At 37.5% G+C, this 21111-nt stretch overlaps 1 protein-coding gene across 1 annotated transcript in view; it reads left to right on the plus strand.

Annotated features, from left to right (window-relative positions):
• Positions 1-21111, plus strand: part of ITGA2 (integrin subunit alpha 2) — a 92516-nt gene that overhangs the window by 24710 nt on the left and 46695 nt on the right. The window contains 4 exon segments of the mRNA XM_038403711.2: positions 11676-11785; positions 13065-13156; positions 19016-19130; positions 19541-19668. Of these exon segments, the coding sequence (XP_038259639.1) occupies positions 11676-11785; positions 13065-13156; positions 19016-19130; positions 19541-19668 (445 nt within the window).

The following is a 21111-nucleotide window of genomic DNA, read 5'->3' on the forward strand; positions in this document are numbered from 1 at the left end:
CTACTATATATGCATATAGTTAAATTTAACTTGTATACTATATATCAGGCTGCTGTTAATAATATACCAGGGCTTTTTATCTAGTAAGTAAGAAACCATTAATTTATTTTAAACTAAGCTCTAGTGGTTTGGGTAAATACTTCTCCATAAATTAGAATTAAGTTAATACTGAAGCAGTAATTAATGGGTTTGTTTAACATTATCTGAAAGATATTAAGGTCTGTATTTCTTTGGTAAAAAGAAAATGTATAAAATCTGAAATCTTTGTATGTAAAATTTAGAAATATCTATACTGAAAATGCCATATTTAGAATTAACAGATATCATCTCCATAATTACATGCTAAATTGTTATACGAAAAGTGTTCAAAAGTCATAATTTATCTCTTGTAAAAATAATTTAAAAACTCCTGCTTGGTCACCTGTGGTTCTTATAAAATGTATTGGAGGATAATAAATCTAATAAACACTGGCTAAAATATGAATATTTTAGCCGACAAAATAAGTCGTAAAATATGTAATGATCTTTCTCATCCATAAACATATCTGCCTTTTTATTTCTCTGACTACAGCTTTACATGATCTTGAATGTAAAGATCTAGATCCTACCATTTCTCTGTTTTTATCCCATATGTAGAGATGGTAGCTAGGAGTTTGAGAGAACACAGCTCCACTTTCTCTGTTAGAAGCAGAGGAGAATTGAGCTCTTCTCCCTAGACTGGGTAAGCACTGCTCTCCGCATGGTTCCCCTTCCTCATTGGCTAGTGCAGAAAGTTCCCCATCCTGTTTTCTATTTATTTTATCCACTTACTGTAGCTAAGCAACATAGCTCCTTTAGTCCTCTATTTAAGCCTTTGTTCAAAACTACTGAAGGAAGCTAAGCACATTCACCTGAAATGAATTGATTCCTGCATGCTGCACTCCAGTATTCCCAAGTGTATTAGGAGTTCAATCCTTTTTTTTTTTTTTTTTTTTAATTTTTTTTTTTTTTTTTTTTTTTTTTTAATTTTTTTTTTCTTACTCTTATACTGAAGCCTAGACCCAAGCCTCGACCAATCTAATTTATATTCTGTTTCCCTGTTACACCATTGTTAATGCAGTGAAAACTGTTTTCCACCTGTACTTGGTGGTTAGTAACCACCAAGTACAGGTGGAAAACAGTTCAGGGACACAAATAATGCAGGGTCCTTAACATATAACTTCCCCCATCTTTTTCCACAAGTTCATAGAAACTTAATGTTATGAATCTACAAATGCTTTTTGCAGATATGCAGTTATTCATCACTTATCTCATTACATCATGACTGGCCATTGTCCCGTATGGGTCAAGGGAAGTTTTAATAGCCCTCTCTCTGTTTATCAGGATCCATCACAACCTATTCAAAGTGAAAAAGTTTCTTCTTTCAGTCTCTCTCAAGAAGTCATTAGAAATTGTAACTAGGGCACTCTCACTGTTTGCTTAGTTGTTTTCACCTTTTCATTTCTAGATTATTTTTTTTCTCATATGCAGGGAAAAGATTTATTGTTCCTTTGTTATAAAATAAAGGCTCTTTTTTTAGGAGATCTAGTACTTATTTTAAGCTATTTTTACAGGGCAGAACCCATCTCTCATGAGTGCCCCCTGGTCAAGTGTGTGTGCCTGCAGTCTCTGTTTGTCGTGACCCCAGTTTGTGGTTTCTTAGGTGGCTTTTCAGTGACTAAGCCCTCTGTCCGACTCTCTCACACTGTCTGTCTGTCTGTGAAACAGAACAAAACCCCTTCTGGGATATACAGTCTTTAACTTGTCCTGGCTCTGGTATGAGGCTGTACACCCAGGACTTCCTCTCTGGAGACATTGTCTTCCTGCAGCCCTCCCTGAATTCAGTCCTTATTTAGTCCCAGCAGCCAGCTAGGAGCTCTCTCTTGCTCCCCCGGTCCCTGTCAGCACTGAGCTGTCCGTGGTCCCAATTGAGAAGATACAGAATGCTGAAAATGTCACCCTAGAAAATTTTACTTGCCAAGCTGATACAAAATTGGTGCAAGACTGATGTACAGTGCATTGCATAAGAACAGAAAGTATTTACTACTCTTGGAAAATCAGATACAGTCTCAAAACATTTATATTGCAGGAGCGCTGTTAAAATTTGGCTTGAAATAAACTAAAGAGAAACCTTCTATACATCCAAATGTTATCAGATACTAATGTGAATTGTACTTAGAAATGTTAAGAAAGGCACTCTAATTCTCCTCACCCTGAAAGATATTTTAAAGCAAGAAATCATATGAAGATGTACCAATCCCACAACTCAGAGTAAACAAAATAATTATGTGGTAGTTGAAGGGTTTATTGGAAACTGTTTACCTCTCTAAACTTCAGATGGCAAGTGGTGTGGACCAGTAAAACAAGCATATGGAAAGCTGCTGGCAAAAATCCAAGTAGGCTGCCAGAATTCGGTATTGAAGAATGAGAAATTAAAGAACTGAGTTCTGAGACTCTGTGCCTCCACTTCTTTACTTATTTCCAGTAGAGATTGGATTTGGTTTTAGTGCCTTTCCCTTCCCTATGTTCAAGGTAATTGGATATAACAGGGCTATACATGTCCTGACCCAAGTAAAAACACTCCGTTACCAAGAGAGATCCGTCCCTGTGATTAAATCATCTTTGTTAGAATTCTAACTGTGAAGTATATTATTCTGTTTTAGTTTCTCTTTTTCAAATTGTTGTATAGTTTGTTTTTTTATAAGAACAGAGCTTGGAAGGGATGACAATCTATCTTTAAAATATAAGCCCCCTTCCCCCTCCTCCCCCCCCACCCCAAAAGCTGCTAACAGAATATTTTGTGGAACTAAGAATTTACTGTATCATACTGTTGGGTTTTTTTCCATCCCAAAATCAAGAAGTCCACTGTATGCATGAATATCAATTATTAAAATGTCTTTTCTTTAATAGTAGTTATGTCTATATGCTTCTTCAAAACAATTCAGAAATATTACTAACACTAGAGCAATCATCTTACTCTGGCAATTGCTCTCTTTATTTCTTATGGCATTCCAAATAATTGGACATAGTTGTGTCTGTGTGAGATTCCTGCTTTAGGAATAATGTATGGCATGTATTAGCTGTATTACTGTAATATTATTTTATTTTACCTCTTAAAGCCACCAAAGTATTTTAGACACAGTAAATTGTCAGTTCTGCTTTTAATATAAGTTCTGCAAGAGACAGTGCTCACTCAGCATATTACTTGATTAGGAAAGCAGCCGATAGATAGATAGATACACAGATAATAGTCTTTATGATACATGTCTGAGGTCAGCTACTGCAAAGAAGACTCCTTTGCAGATGCTTTTATTGCTAGGTGAAATAAAAAAAACCTTTTTTATTAAATTATAACTCACTCCAGGGTAGTCAAATAGGGAAAACTGTAAACATTTGTCACTGCTTTGAAATTTATACTTAACATCACATATCTGTGCTCATTCAGAGATTAAATAAACCTCTTGTTACAGTAGGTCCAATGTGAGTTTAAACAATTGTGGACATCTGATGAAGTGGGTTTTAGCCCACGAAAACTTATGCTCAAATAAATTTTTGTTAGTCTCTAAGGTGCCAAAAGCACTCATTCTTTTAACTTTTAGTTTTCTTCACCTGCAATCTTGATGATTCCCTTGCCAGCACTAATGGAGATTCATTATTGTTTTCCAGGTTTTCATCTGTAATATGTTGTTACACTGGTAAATGCACTATGATCCTAGAATAGGAACATATTTTAAAATGAAAATGAAGCCATCAAAACAAATTAATATGTTTGATCTTTGGACATTTTTGAATTCTTGTTTATATTAGAGTATATTAGAGTTTAGATTAGAGCATATAGTTGATTTAGTTGGTGTTGGTCCTGGTTTGAGCAGGGGTTTGGACTAGATGACCTCCTGAGGTCTCTTCCAACCTTAATCTTCTATGATTCTATGATATTGCTTGCACATCTAATAAAGCAAAATATCTCTTCTGATAAATGTGCCAATGTGCTGTTTCGATGAATGTCCCCCTGAAGTGCATTGGGAAAATGCTGCAGCCTAGAATAGAGCTAGAAGAATTTTTCCCCTTTGTCTCCACTAGAGTGCTGATTTTAAGACTCTTCAAAGTTATGGGAGCATTGATGAGGATACATGAGTTTACCTTCTTTAGGTTGTCAGTACCTGTGATGTGATAGCCATTATTGGGGCTGGCAGTGAAAAATTTTGAGGTTTCAACATTTGTGTGGGTTTTTTTTTCCTAATATGGAATAAAAATGAGATCTTTAAAAAAAATGTTCATGAAAAACAAGAAAGCGAAACCTAGCCCAGAATGGCCCATAGCTCTGTAATTGGGGCACTCACCTTGGATGTAAGAGACCCAGGTCGAAGTCCATAACCACTGGGTTATAAAATCAGACTTTCTGTCTTAATGAATATTTAATTATTTATACAAAATGGAACAGCTCCACAGGAGAGCTTGAGACAGACTATTGCCGTGTGGTTAGGGCACTCACCTGGGTTGTGGAAGAACAAGGTTCAAATCCCTGATCTGAATCAGGCAGAGTAGGGTACTGTAAACCTGGGTCTGCCATGTGATAGTCCTAATTACTGGCTATTCTGGAGTGGGTCTGTCTCTACCCTGAGAAATTCTCTTCCATACTGAGTAAATTTCCCAACAAAAGTTTCAGGTCTGAATAGGGGGGAGAGGGGCCAGGGAAGTTGACAAGAAGCTCTAGCCACAGACAATTGTGGTGCTGCTTGCCTGTTGGCATCCTTTTCCCCCTTTCTGCGGACAGGCTTTCCAGTTTTGTTCTGCTTTGCTCCAAGAAGCAGCTGGGGCCTCAGACTGAAGTTGTATCTTGGCTTGTTCATTATTTCATTAATCATTTTTGTTCAGAATGGGGACAGGGAGCAAATCAAAGTGAACATGAAATTGTGGTCTGACTACTACTAAGGTCTTTAGTCCTTAATTGTGGGCACACCTGGGGCCTTTTGTGGCATATTAGAACACATTGCACATCTGCTGGTTCTTGGTTGTGGCCTGGTGTAGTTTCCCAAAGATAATACGTGTTGTACTTTTTATCTGCCCATCCCAGAGTCTGTGTGGTTTATCATTATCTCTGCACTTTTCATGACTTCATAAAATTCAGACTCATTACTCCGTGTATATGAAGTAAGAGACAGTTTTGAAGGCTAATAAAATTTGTAGTAGTGTTTCAGTTTAGTCACTAATAATTGTGTAATGCAGATTAATTACATGATGAAATGCTGTTCAGAGCAAATTGATGAGTCTAATTAGATCTTCTATAAACTGCGTGTGGTATTATTTATTTAAAAACACGTTTCCAAATCTTTTAGTAAAGATATCCTGCATTTTTCATGCTGGTATTCAGAATCTTTGTTATGTTTCAGGTACAGAACATTCTCTTTCTTTGTTTTAAAGAGATACAAAGCTAGCATTAAGCCTCCAATCTGACCTCCCTTTTATCAATCCATCAATCTATGCTCTCTTTCCAAACAAATACTACAGTAGCATCATAACCAGCATTCATTGGAAATATATGCACAGTTGAAAGAAATGAATTACCTCTGGAAGTTTGGAAGATATAAGAAAAAAATATTTAATCCTAACATTCAAATGTAAGCAACAGTGAACTTTTTTTAAATTAATATCTTCAGCTGTGTCAGTGCATCTGTTGTAAGAGGAAAACATGATGTTTCAAATGCCAGGTATCATGTTATGGGGGTAGGTGGTTCTCTGTCCCTTTTCTGGTCTTTCAAATTGCCCCCACCTCAGGTCTTGAGTCTTGTTCAGTGTCAGGAGATCGACTGTTGGGGACATTGTCATGCAGGAGTGTGATGCTATGCATACAATACTGTTGCACTGGGTTATAAAGCTTGGTGATGCTCAGGAGGTTATTGACTACTTTATGTGCCCCAAACTGTAATGGGGCAGTTAATGGGATCCCTGTCCTTATTTGCTCCCACACTCCACCAGGACTAAGAATTTCTAAACAGAAAGGGGTAGTTCTCCATGGTGCTAAAAGGGCTGGTTGACCACTGTGGTAGGTTTATGGGCATAAATATAGAGTGGTCTGGAAGGGTCCATGGTGCTAGGGTCTTTTGGAACTCATTTCTGTTTACCTTAATGGGAAAAGGACAGTTTGTCTCCAGGGTCACTGTAGATATTAATGGTGTGGAGATTGCTCTGGGTATCCTGGGAGACCTCGCTTATCCCCTGCTTCCCTGATTAATGAAGCCATTCACAGAAGAAACTCTTTAACTATCACTTCTGTAGTTGCAGGATGACTGAGGATTGTGCATTTGGCTTTTTGAAAGGAAGAGGGCTCTGTTTGTAGAATAGGTTGGAAAATGCAGGGGGAAAAGCGCATAAAATTAAAGTTACATGTTGTATTTTGCACAATATTTGTGAAAGTAAGTGGGAAAGTCTTAGTCGATGGGTGGGAGGCTGAGATGCAGAGACTTGCTCAGGAATCTGAGAAGCCACCGAGTCATCCAATAGACAATGGAAACAGCCAGGGCAATACTACCAGGGGTGCCTATTGCTCTTACTTTGAATCTCAGACCGGAAAATGTGCAGCTGTGCGTGCAGCCATTAGCTCGTAAAGGGGGGCAGTGAGATGGATTGTGGTCATTGCAGTCTCGTTTATGCATGGTGGAGTTGGAACATTGTGGCAGTGCTTGTTTTAGCTTGTGTCTGTGTCTAGATACTTTTGTAAAACCATATGAATTATTCAAAATTAATGGATTTTCTGTGTAAACTGTATTGAGGACACTCTATGAATGATTTTGAATGGTTTTTATTCCTAAATAATCTGTTGTATAGCAACCAGAAATAACCCTTTAATTAAAAAAAATCATGAAACCAAAATTCAAAGGACATGGTGCAGTGGAGGGCACACTGCAACAAGAGGAGAAGGGATTCAAGTCACAGGTGAGTCTGTGCCTCACTCCTGCCTTTTCTTGTTCTTGGGCCTTCAGTTTTTGGCACAGCTTGAAGTTATTAGGGACGCTTGCAGCTCAAAAGAGCTGGGCTCGCATGTGCAATTGTTCTCATTGCCCAGAGGTTCAGTCTGGGAAGGGAATGGCCTCTGGGAGTATGGGGGGTACAGAGGGAATCAAATGCTGGTGTTCCCAGTACTCTGTATTGTCCAGGATCTGCAGAACATGGCTGGGTCTCTGTTTGGAGCCCAGCATTTCCTGCTGCCCTAACAGCAGAGCATTCTGGCCTTGTATTGTCTCCAGGAGTTACCTCTGCATCTCCCTGTCTTTCTCAACAGTGTCTTTTGCCACAGCAATGTAGTCTCTGGGCACTGTTACAGTGTCTTTGTCCACTCCTCCTATTTCTTTGGAGAGCTCCACTTCTTTCCCCTTCTTTGACTTCTGAAATAACCTCCACCTCTCTGTTTTCAGTTATTAGGGGGGTAGGAGGAGGGTGTCAGCAATGAGGTCTCGGAACAGTTCATCCCTAGTTTCTGGGTTTTCCCCCCACCCTCCCTCAGATTAGACAGTCACTCAGCCATTGATAAAAGCCCTGTCCTTGAGGGTTTGGCTCCTGCAGGTGACTGGCTGTGGGAGCAGGGGAAAAAAAACAACTCAACCACAAGTGGTTATTGTTCTGTATTCCAGAGAGGCTGTGATAGCATTATTTTTATATGCGGTTCTGAGTTTCCCTCCCTCAGATTGTTCCCAGTATGGGAGAGAACCTCAGAGATGGTAAGTGGTGTGCGCATGAGGAGGGCTGTATTGGGATTTTCTGTGTAGTACCCTGGCACTGGCCAGCTGCAGGTGTCTAATTGGAGTATAGACGTATCCCAAGGGTACATCTATACAGTCCACAATAGTGAGCCTCCAAGGCCAGGTCGGCAGGCTCAGGCTCGTGGGGCTCACTCTACAGCATTAAAAATATCTGTGTAGATGTTGTAACTCAAGCTTTGAAGCTTAAGGATGGGGGCAGCCTCCCTAGATTTCAGAGCCCAAGGTCCAGCCTGACTTGAAACTGAAAAGCACTGCCTACACTTCTAATTTTAGAGCGGTAGCATGAGCCTGAGTCTGTCAACCTGGGCTCAGAGGCTCACTGCCATGAGCTGACGCTGGCTGTGTACCCTAAGGAGCAAACAATTGTGCAAATTAACTTTTGTGGAAGAGCAGAGACAGGGAACGGGCGCAGGATAGTAACCCTCCCACCCCAGGGAACTGCTGGCAACCCACAGATAAGGAAACATAGACTTTGTTAATCTACAAATGTAGGCATTTAAAATGACTGAAGTTCAGCTATCTGAGTGGTGAAATCATTACATAATTGTTTTCTTCTGCTTGTTTCATATTTTCACAATTAGTTTCTATGTGAATAAAATACTGCAAATATCTGACTTAGACATAACCCATCATTACAGGATGACTCCAACACAGTTCAGATATTTAATTATGATAAGTATGTGACAAACATAGAGTAATATATGGGATATTTCCAAAATCTACTAAGGAAGGCCTTGTTTTAATAAGTAGTTTCTCTTGTGGATGCTTAAATGTATTTTGAGAAAGTTAGAAAAAAGCATACAAATAGTTATGCATAATATACATATTTATAGAGTGAAACATTTACAGATTATATGCAGAGTGGTGTTTTAAAATATTTAAATGAGAGCATCAACTTGAAACCTAATCAGTTCCAAAATATCAATTTAGTTTCAGATACTACTCCTGCCCCTAAGTTTCACAATCAATTTTCGTTTGATTTGGTTTTACAGTGACATTTTTCTGTTTGTAAATATTTGTCTCTTATTTTTGCTGTAGAGAGGCCCACACAAAGAGTGGAAACTGACCCTCAAACACACAAGAGGGACAGAGTGAAAAGTAATTGATGTATATTAGAACTTCCTTGTATTTTTAGGTTTTTAAGTACAAAACAACAATTATTTTGTAACTTCAGTCCCCCTTTTGTGAAGGTACTGGTTTTTGGGTCCAATCTTGCCTCTAGCAGGAATTTTTTCATTGATTACAATGGGAGCAGGATTGGATCTGAATTAAATTGCATTTTATTTTATTATCTTCTGGTTTGCCTTAAACTAAATATAGAATAATTGCACAATGTTCTGCATACACTCATGCACACACAAAACCCTTCCATCTCTGCATGTACTTAGTGGGTAGTAGAGAATGACAAAAGCACAGTAACCTGCTCAGAGGAAGCCAGTGAACATCCCAGTTATAGGCTTTATTGGACAGCCTGGTTATTGGTTTTGTACTAGAGTCATAAAGCTGATTTTCTTCATGGTTCAACAGGACTTTGTCAGTAATCCAATATTCACCTCTCTGGACTATACAGAGAGTCTGGCATTATCGCATTTTATAAAGAGATATTTATAACACCATATGATAGGTTTGGAATTGATGGAAGGAAATAAAATCCTGTTTGCTTAGAAAACAAAGTATTTCAGAAGTTTTTGGGGTGGGTAAATTCGCTCTGTCTCTTTTGTTGCATAATTACTGTTTTCAGCAAGATAATTGAGATGCAGACATTTATTTTTAAAATACTCCTACACAGGAAAAAGGTTAGGTACATTCTGAAGTTTTGTTATGTTTTTCCTGACTGACTTGTGCTGCTAAAATGAAATATGGTTATTCATACTGTTGTGTTTAGTTGAAATTAAATACATTCTAAGGTGTGCATGGAAATATTTTGTCTGAAAAAACCTGAAACATCCCTTGTGTGTTAAGAAATGTAATATTTTTATCAAACCCATTTTACTGAATTCCTATAGTATTGAATAACAATTAAATCAAGTGGGTCCTATGGAAATGTAGTAAAGTTTTATATAGAAATTGCTTTGAAAATACATAATAGAAAATATCATTGCTATGATTTTTGTTTTTTCTTTGTTTTAACTATCCTATAGAATTCTGTGGGAGGTGGGGGATACAATTCTCTTCGGAATTCTACTATGGCAGTTGCTATGAGTGTAGAATTAGGGGAGAGTGAATCACTATAAGACTTTTGGCAACTTAACTAGAGGTTATGCATCTTAAAATTCTTGTCCAGAGTGAAACAGACACAACACAATAGTCTGTTATCATCACCTACAGTATTTCCTTTCTGACTCAGTGTTTTCAAGGCGTAGTAGCAGAGTTCAAGTTCGGACTTGGGCAATATACGGTCACTGTGTAGACGTTGAGTGTAATGTCTCCTATCAGTTAAAAGGATAACTTAAAAGAAATCAGTGAACTTTTTACCTGACATCTCTTTGGGGGCGGGTTTACTGTCAGGAAACTGCAGATCATAATTTCCCAGTTCACAAGTTGTCGAGCTATATTTGTTAGAAATTAATTACTTTTGATATATTTGTGATTATTGATAACTTTGCTATATTCTTTGATTTTGTGATATAACAATGATTTAGATAATGGCTTACAGAGTACACTTACAAAGTTTGCAGCTGATACCAAGCTGGGAGGGGTTTCAAGAGCTTTGGAGGATAGGATTGAAATTCAAAATGATCTGGACAAACTGGAGAAATGGTCTGAAGTAAATAGGATGAAATTCAGTAAGGACAAATGCAAAGTACTCCATTTAGGTAGGAGCAATCAGTTGCACACATACAAAATGGGAAATCACTGCCTAGGAAGGGGTACTGGCAGAAAGGGATCTGGGTGTAATAGTCTACCGCAAGCTAAATTTGAGTCAACAGTGTAACACTACTGCAAAAAAAAGTGAACATCATTCTGGGATGTGTTAGCAGGAGTGTTTGTAAGCATGACATGAGAAAGTAATTCTTCCACTCTACTCCGCACTGATTTGGCCTCATCCGGAGTATTGTGTCCAGTTATGGACACTACATTTCAGGAAGGATGTATACAAATTGGAGAGAGTCTAGAGAAGAGTAACAAAAATGATTAAAGGTCCAGAAATCATGACCTATAAGGGATTGAAAAAGATTGAAAAAACTGGGTTTGTTTAGTCTAGAAAAGAGAAGGGGACATGATAAGTTTTCAAGTTTGTAAAAGGTTGTTACAAGGAGGAGGAATAAAAATTGTTTTTCTTAACCTCTGTGGATAGGACAAGAAGCAATGGGCTTAAATTGCAGCAAAGGAGGTTTAGGTTGGACATTTGGAAAAACTTCGTAACTGTCTGGGTTGTTAAGCACTGGAATAAATTGCTTAGGGAGGTTGTGGAGTCTCTATCATTGGAGATTTTTAAGAGCAGATTAGACAAACACCTGTCAGGAATGGTCTAGACAATACTTAGTCCTGCCACGAGTGCAGGAGACTGGACTATATGACCTCTTAGATCCCCTTGCAGTTCTATGGTTCTATAATACGTAATACTAATAACCACATAATAGATTAAAACATCCTCTGAATATGACTCTCTCATTCCCATACTCTAACCCCTTTCTCCACCAGCGTTCTCTGATATGATACTTGCATTGTCTTTTTGCAGTGCGCAATGGGAAGTCACAGCTGAGCAAAGCACAATTTTGGTACACTTGGAAAGGGAATTGATATATATTGGTTTTTATGTGCTAAATCTTGTGAGCTCCTCTCTAACTTATCTAGGGGGCCTCAGACTTTCACATTTATTTTCAGTTTATCTTTAAATAAATATACTGCTCTTCATCAGAGTATAAGGAAAGAATCAGTTTCCCCTTGTTTTTTTAGGCTGCTTGTTGGCTCGCCATGGAGTGGGTATCCAGCTAACAGAATGGGAGATATCTACACATGTCCTGTTGATTCACTTGAAACCACATGTCAAAAACTGAATTTACAAAGTAAGTTGTAACTAATGCTGACTTAATGCAATTGTCCATTTTGCCTCACTTCCGTACCAGGCCAGATTATTTGATAAACTTGAATTAGGCAGTTCGTGCAGACCTACTGACCCTGATGAAGTGAAAAAGGACACTATATCGTCCATGTTTTCTAAATAGTTTCTTTGTTTGCAGAGCATTCTTTGATATGAGGGTAAGACTTGGAAAGAATTTGAAAAATATGGACAGTAGTATTAATAAGAAGATAAGGAAGGCCATAATTTTTTCTTCTCCTTCCAACGTAGATATTTATTTTTATTTTACTACTAATATTAGCTGCATGTGTAGGCATATGGTGGTTGTTGCTTCTCCCTGTGTAATGTTGTATTGGTTTTTTTTTTTGTTAGGCCTAGTAAAAAGAAGAGCTTTTTAGAGGGCTGCTCTGGTCTCCAGTTCATTTATAACACATGCTGCCAGGACAGCTTTAGCTTCTAGAGCCAGCTCAGTATATAACTTTCATGCTACTTGCTGCTGTTTTTCTCTAACACTTTTACATCCGCTCTGTATTAACTGTAGTATTAGTAGCAGTTGTAGAAGCGGTAGTATATATTATTTATGTTGCAGCAGTGCTTACGGGGTTCTGATCAGGCTCCATTTTGCTAGCATTTAACAAACACATAAAAAGACTGTTCCTACCCAGTACAGTTAACTATCTAAGTGTAAAATGGGAGCCAACAATTAGATGTAGCAAATAGACAGGGCAACATAAGGCAATGATGAGATGTTTAAGAATATCATAGGTTCAGATCTGTGCTTTAATTTCTATTTTATGGTGCTATGGAATAAAGCATTTCTCTTCTCACACAAATCTTCCCATCATTATATATTTTCTGTCTGAAATATCTAAGAATTGGGCTTGATCCAGTTGAGAGAGATCTGATATCTCAGGTAGTGCAAACAATAAGCGTAATCACTCAACCTACTAAAAACATTTGTACTTTATATAGTTAAACTGCCGCTTGAGGAGTTTGGCATCTTTGCCTATTTCCTGTAGCTCTTTAGAGCAGGCACTCTAATTATAAATGCTAATCTAGATATGACAAGGCCAGTTAATGTTGTCTAGCAAATTTCTCACACCAATTATCTTTCTTTTGTTTTGTTCCAGAAGCTTTTATGGGATTTGAAAAATTCCTCTTCCAAACTCTTGCTCCTTAAGCTTAAACTTTGAATTCAGTTACTGAGGAACATATAATAGGAATTTTAGGGCTTTTTTGCTTTCCTTTAATCTCTTTATTTTTAGCTTTAACACGCATCCCAAATGTTACTGAGATAAAGGAACAGATGAACCTTGGCTTGACACTAATAAGAAACTCAAGAACTGGAGGATTTTTGGTAAGTGTCAAAGCTGTACTCAGTAAGTAATAAAAAATTAATTTCTACTGTTGACCATTGATGGAAAATGTAGCAGCTAGAACATTCCACATTTGTAAATTAAATCTGAGCTTAAAATATTTCATTATACAACATGGAATAATATGTATTTTATATTACATTTAAAACATACATTAAAATAATGCTATCTAGGTGGAAAAGTAAAGCACTCGAAAGTTAGGAATTGCTCCTTTGTGCATTCATCTGGGGGTCCTGTGTTTGTTTTTTATATATATATAAAAATAAAATATGATCATGTAATTAAAGACTGTATCATAATGCACAGGCCCAGAGAGCAGAATTAAGGTTGCACAGGAAAGAGGAGATGGCCCAGGTTATAGTCATTGAGGTTTTTTTTCTTCATTGTACTCTTTTGACAGAAGTCATTTCAAATATGAGTAGATTATAGTAACAGCAAACTAGATTTCCTTTGCAATAGGTCAGTCTTGGTGGTGGTTGTTGCATTAATCTGAAAGGTTTTCTTTACTAATTTGCCAATCAGTGCCTTTACAAAAATCAGTTTTTTTCCAAGGTAGAGCATCTGCTTTTGTGAATACAAGGTCTGCTCCCTTTGTATGTCCTCATGGCTACGTCTTCACCAACCCAGCTTGTGGAGGAAGACCAGCTATATCTCATAAAGGGATGTAGTAGCACACATGCTGCATGCTGGGGAACTTGAGTGAGAGTGCCTCGTACAATCCGCCCGATGTGATGCAGCTCTGCTTCACCTTCAGTGTGGGCTACTTCCTCACAGCCACAAGGGAGCCCAACAGAGGAATCAAGGCTATCCTAGTTCAGATTAAGTAGTAGAGCTAAAGCTCCAAATCTTACCATGAGAATTAAGTATTTTTCTTTTAATTTTGGCTGTCTCTTTCTTTGTGTGGATTAGCCCATGACATCCCAGGGCCAACGTTAAAAAAATGCTGTTGTCCTAAAGCACTCAGCAGCTTGGAAATTTTTCTCTAGCTCAGAATAAAAATTTTCTGTTAAATATTCAGGCCAGTTTTGAGTTAGCAGTTTGAAATTGTTTCCACTGTCTTTTTATTTCTAATCTCCAATATGTAAGGATTCTTTAAAAAATAACACTTGAGAGAGAAAAAGCTGAATTAAATGTTCACTTAAAATAATGTTGATAAATGAACTCTGCTGGCAGTTAAAACTGCATTGGAATGGAAAATTCATATATAAAAGTATATCCTACTCCACTTTTCTCACCTTCTGAAATATCCCCCCTGTTGATAAATGAAGTATGAACTTATACCCTCAGGTACCTTTAAAAGCTTTCATTTTCCATTATCTCCAAATGCAGCTATCATATGCCAGCTTTGTATTCTGCAGATGCTGCAAAAACAATTCCTTATAGCTTACATTATGTACAACCTGTTTATATACAGTGAACAATTATGTTCAAAGATCCACTACAGCAATGGTAGAGCTTACGAAATGGTGAACAATCAACACATTTATAGATCATATTGATTCACTGTTGTGATGCATACATACTCCAGTTTAAGATTTATATATCATATACCAGTACAGTACCAAATGTAGTGAAACAGTAAATATAAAGCAGACACTTCACTATACTTTGTCCCAGTGTAAAGTAAGAATGAAATGGCTATGAATATTCCCGCTTACGGGTACTGCACCCTCATGATGCACTGTTAGGTGACTCTATAAAGGAGTGCCTCCTGATGCTCTAGCTCTAGCTGACATTCCTAGAAGACGTTTTACTGTAAGGCACCACAAGGAGGTGCAATACCCATAGGTGGGAATATGCAGAGCCATGTTGAAGAACTCTGATTACAGGTAAGTACCCTTCCTTATTCAGGCTGTCCCAGTTAACTTGAATCATTTTAGGATTAATATTTTCTCTATTGCCCCTTATGATGTTGTATTAGTGTTCAAGAATTTATCATCACTGGCCTCTTTTAGCCAATATAAGCTCTGAATCATCAAAGTACTTAAAAACATGCCAAATGTCAAACATACGACTAACTCCACTGAAATCAATGGGCCTACTGGTGCTTAAAAATTAGGCATTTGCTTAAGTACCTTAGTGAATTGGCACTGAAAGCTCTGTTCTCTGATTCTGTAGGGTGAGAAAATTGTGACCAAAACCTGAATGATTCTTTTGCCTTCTAGATGTAAGAGGCAACATTATTTATTAGCCATTACAAACTTTAATAATTAAAAATGTACATATTTAATGTAGAATAATTTAAATTATCTAAACACACACACACACACACACACACACACATATATATGCTTGAGCCACTTTCTGTTCAAAAGCTTTCCTGATCCTTGTAGAATTCACTAACACTGACTGGATATCACAAGTATGATTACAGTAGACTATTTAACAGGAAGGAAAAATAAGTTTAATTAGAATATAATTGTTTTGTACATTAATAAAATGTTTCTGGGGTGGTAAAAATGTGTGTGTTGTATCTGTAGCCCTCAATAAACATTTTGAGCCAGACCTGGCCAACACGTGTCCCATTTCCACTGCTTTGTTTCAACGCCAGACCTTCCTGGCATCCCCAATGTAGAAGGTATGGAACAGCTTCCATATGAGGAGAGATTAATAAGATGGGGACTTTTCAGCTTGGAAAAGAGACAACTAAGGGGGGATATGATAGAAGTCTATAAAATCATAACTTGTGTGGAGAAAGTAAATGAGGAAGTGCTATTTACTCATAACACAAGAACTAGGGGTCACTAAATGAAATTAATAGACAGCAGGTTTAAAAAAAAACCAAAATAAGTATTTTTTCACACAATGCACAGTCAACCTGTGGAACTCCATACGAGGATGTTGTGAAGGCCAAGACTATAACAGGATTCAAAAAAGAACTAGACAAGTTCATGGAGAATAGGTCCATCATGGCTTTACTGGGATGGGCAGGAGGGTTGTCCCTAGCCTCAGTTTGCCAGAAGCTGGGAATGAGCAACAGGGGATGGATCACTTGATGATTACCTGTTCTGCTCATTCCCTCTGAGGCACCTGACATTGGTCACTGTCTGAAGACAGGCACTGGGCTAGATGGAGCATTGGTCTGACTCAGTATGGCCATTCTTGTGTTCTTAAGGTGTTCTGGGAGTAAGAGGAGTTTTGGCCATCCTCTGGCTGTGACCCCAAGATCATGGGGTGTGGGCAGAAAGGTGGCATAAAAGCCCCTTTTGTCCCCCATTCTGCTGTTCTGGTGCACAGAGGGAGATCCCAGCATACTGGAGCTTCAAGGCCTATATCTTATTTTCTTTTTAGTTTACATTGGCCTTAGTAAAAAAACTCTGAACCTGCCCCTGCCTATGATTCATCTGTTAGAACAAAATGAATACTAGATTAGCAGTAGCCAGCCTGATCTATCCTACACAAATGGTTCATTTTGTTCTTGCTGCCATATTTAAAATATAAACAGTTTTATATTTCAGTGTGTCTTGCATTGCAATCTACTGGTCCCAAATATTCCAGCAAAGCACTGTAGGTATAGATTTTTAAATCATAAAGCACATGCAATTAATCCAGCTGTCATGCACCTTAACATAATGCTGTTTTTTACTTTTAGTTTGTTAAAACATAAAAGAACTTAAGTAGCCTGTCAATAATAATTGAATCCTTTCACTGTGTAAGAGAGGGAGCAAGTAGGAAACTGTTGACAGGAGCTAACAAAGTACAGGGGGAAGAGAGAACCTGTTATCTAAGTGTAGAACATTCCTTCTCTTCCTTGCTTCACATTTCTGTAAAAGTGTTTAGGTGGGGCTCTGAAAGGTGCTGTACTGTCTTACTAGAAAGTGTTGTCTTCTGATCAACAATAGTATAGGTACAATATAAGCAGTGGCATTGGAAGCTTCCTTGTGCCTCCACCAACGTGCCTTAAGCTTGACTGGGAAAGACTAACTCTAGGAGAGTTCAGTTTTTCTTGTTAATCAACTCTTGACCCTATTGCTGAATTGGTTCTTGTATTGTGGATGCCTGTGCAGTAAGAACTTGACTGAGACACCAGCTCGTATCACATAGGCCACTGAACAACTCTCATGTAAAAGCAACTTTATGGGTCTTCTCTTTCGCATATCAAATTCAGACCAAGATAGATTTAATACCCCACTCTTGTGCATCATACAGTCCCATTTATATATTTAATAACTTATATTCAGTTTTGTTTTTCAAATAATTTTTTTTTTAATTTGGTGCTTCAACTTTTAAACTCTTGCCATGCATGGAAGGAACAGAAAAAACTTTAAGACCCTAAATGACGAAAAACATAGCCTTATGCAGTGTTGTTATGGACGCAGGATATTGGAGAGACAAAGTTGGTGAGGTAATATCTTTTATTGGACCAGCTGATAATTACCTGCTCTGTTCATTCCCTTTGGGGCACCTGGCATTGGCCACTGTCGGAAGACAGAATACTGGGCTAGATGGACCTTTGGTCTGACTTAGTATAGCTGTTAACATAAGTTAAGTGATCTCTCTCCTGCCATCCATCTCCATCCTCTGACAAACAGAGGTTAGGGACACCATTCCTTACCCATCCTGGCTAATAGCCATTAATGGACTTAACCTCCATGAATCTATCTAGTTCTCTTTTAAACCCTGTTATAGTCCTAGCCTTCACAACCTCCTCACACAAGGAATTCCACAGGTTGACTGTGCACTGTGAACTTCCTTTTATTTGTTTTAAACCTGCTGCCCATTAATTTCAGTTGGTGGCTCCTAGTTCTTATATTATGGGAACAAGTAAATAAATTTGCCTTATTCACTTTCTCCACAACACTCATGATTTTATATATCTCTATCAGCTTCTGTCCAATAAAACATATTACCTCACCCACCCTGGGTCTCTCAAAAAATATAGGTTTCAGAGTAGCAGCCGTGTTAGTCTGTATTCGCAAAAAGAAAAGGAGTGCTTGTGGCACCTTAGAGACTAACAAATTTATTTGAGCATAAGCTTTTGTGAGCTACAGCATCCGATGAAGTGAGCTGTAGCTCACGAAAGCTTATGCTCTAATAAATTTGTTAGTCTCTAAGGTGCCACAAGTACTCCTTTTCAAAAAATATAGTCTTCACATGTCTTTTTCTTTCTCTACTTATTTTTTCAAAAATCCTCTTACGATCAAGACTGAAGTTAGTACAGAGAAAAGTTATAAATGTCTTAACCACAGTCTTGAAATATATTTTCTAGTGGAACAAAGAATTCTCAAATTAGTAAATCCATTATTTTTTTAAACATTATTTTTATTCATGGTGTGGACACACATACAACACCTCGTGAGCTAACAGAAAATGTTTTGGTCGTGCAGTACCATGTGTAGTTATCAGGTAACACAAGTATTCTGCAACAAATACCAAAAACAAACTGCAACTCTGTTTCAGAGTAGCAGCCGTGTTAGTCTGTATTCGCAAAAAGAAAAGGAGTACTTGTGGCACATTAGAGACTAACAAATTTATTAGAGCATAAGCTTTCGTGAGCTACAGCTCACTTCATGCATCCGATGAATTGAGCTGTAGCTCACGAAAGCTTATGCTCTAATAAATTTGTTAGTCTCTAAGGTGCCACAAGTACTCCTTTTCTTTTTGCAACTCTGTGTGTGTGTGTGTGTGTGTGTGTGTGTGTGTGTACGCACAAGAACCAACTCATGGTAACAGTGCCACCTCGTGGTTAGTCTCAGTCATTATTGTGTCTTCCTGGGAGGGAGCTATTTCACTGATCTCCTGTGCTGTATTTGAATGTGACACTCTCATGAAGGTATGTAAAGGAGTAAAATGACAGGATATATGTTGTTTTTATATTTTCCTCATTTTATTTTTTAAAGACTTGTGGTCCCTTGTGGGCCCAGCAGTGTGGAAGTCAGTACTATGCAACAGGAGTCTGTTCTGAAATCAGTCCCAGTTTCCAGATCTTAAGAAGCTTTTCACCTGCTCTTCAAAGTAAGGCAATGCATGTAAAATAGATTCCGTAATAAATCAATCCATTGAAATGAAGAGAGATGTCATGTAATGGAATCCTAAAGTGATTACCTTTTAATTTTTTAAAATTCAGTTTAAAAAGAGCCTAATCCTGAGGTTCACACTCAGGGCTTGATTCTGATCTCACTTACTGGTGAAAATCAGTAGTAACTTCACTGATTTTGGTGCATTTACATCTGTGTAACATAGCTGTAAGCAGACTCAGTATCAGGCTGGGATTTTATTCTATTCTCATTCAGGCAAACCTCCTGTGACATCAAAAGAAGTTTGCTTGCATGTGGACTAGGTATGGACATCTGGATTTAGCTCATGAGTTGTAATTAAATTTTATGCATTCAGTGTCCTTTTATCAGTCATCTTTTTTCTTTTAGACTGTTCCTCCTTCATAGATGTTGTTGTTGTGTGTGATGAGTCAAACAGCATTTATCCCTGGACTGCAGTGAGTGCGTTTTTGACAAAATTTGTCCAAGGCTTAGATATAGGCCCCACAAAAACTCAGGTAAGTCAAAAAAACATTTTTTGAAACAGAAGGAAGGTAGCAATGAGTTTTATTAAAGGAAATTAAGTTTGCTAAGGTAAAGCTAACTCCTTGTTTGATCCTGAGAGATCCTGAATATCTACAGCTCCCATCAAAGTCACTGGGATTTGCAGTTGTTCAGCATCTCTCAGGATCAGGGCTTTTGTCATAAAGCTAACTCATATTTCAAAAGGGAATATTCCATTTTGATTAATTTATTCCAGTGCATAGTTTGTGTCACGAGAGAGAGAGATTATTTCCAGTATACTTAAAGATCTATTCTCCATTTTAATGATAATGTGCAACAATCATTAAAATTTGAGCTGTGTGCATATATTGAGAGCAGAACACATCTTTTATTCCCCCAGAGTTTTATAGCTCATTACTCTCAGTATGGCTAAAGTTGTAAAACCTTTTCCATTTTAAGTTCACTTTTCATATAATCATAGCTTTCCAAAATCTATAACATTGATGCAAATTTTTCCGTGCTTGTTTCTCTCTGAAAGTGATGATTTTTGAGAAATTATATTTTTAAATTTGAGGAGGGGGATTTTTCCCCATTTTTTTAAAACTAATCACCTACTTTTAGACAGTGTTCTAGCAGACATTTCTGGTGTCTGAAACGTAGCTTTCAATGTGGGCTAGCGTTTTTCTTGTTTTTGAGATACCTTGACTACATCAAAATCACTTTATGACCAGCAGTGGAACTTTTCCTGAAGACTAAGTATGCACTTAAATAGAGGTGCATCTAATTTGATCCAGCAGCTATGCACCTAAGAACTTCACTTGAAGTTTGAGCTGAACAAAACACATTATTGTGTAGAATGGAACTTACGAGTCTAATAGGCGCAAGGAACTTTAAAATACATTTTCAAAGTTGCTCAAGCTAATATTCCCAGGAGGGGTTTTTCCTCTTAATTTTTTTCCTTAAAACCTTAAAATTAAATGCAAAATACTAGTATTGAAACAATATTAAGATTGCAGGCTAAATCACTCCAAGTTTAGAAAACTCAAAAACCTTGGCAGTAATTATTCAGCCATATAACAGATACTTAGTATCTTCATTTCTTCTTCACCATGTTAAATGTATGTCTTAATATACTTCTCTATTATTAATTTATACTATAAAATAAAAGGGATGTACAATGTTATCAAGTAATTTCCTACGGAATTTCTATAGAGCAGGTCTAGATGAGATAGTGATAAAAATATTGACTGCTGAAAATTCTGTATCTATGCTAGAGCACCCACCAGTAGAAATGCAGTGGTAGAAGCTATGTAGGGAACATTTAGGGGGCAAAAAAGTCTAGTGCAAACAATTAGATCATGTCTTCATTTTTTGTTGAGTAGGGTAGATTAAAGAAACAAGATGTAAATTACTGTAAGAGTTTGTAACATTGTTTTACTTTCCAAACATGGGCAATA

This window comes from Dermochelys coriacea, chromosome 5 (genome assembly GCF_009764565.3).
Source record: "Dermochelys coriacea isolate rDerCor1 chromosome 5, rDerCor1.pri.v4, whole genome shotgun sequence".
NCBI classification, from domain to species: Eukaryota; Metazoa; Chordata; order Testudines; family Dermochelyidae; genus Dermochelys; species Dermochelys coriacea.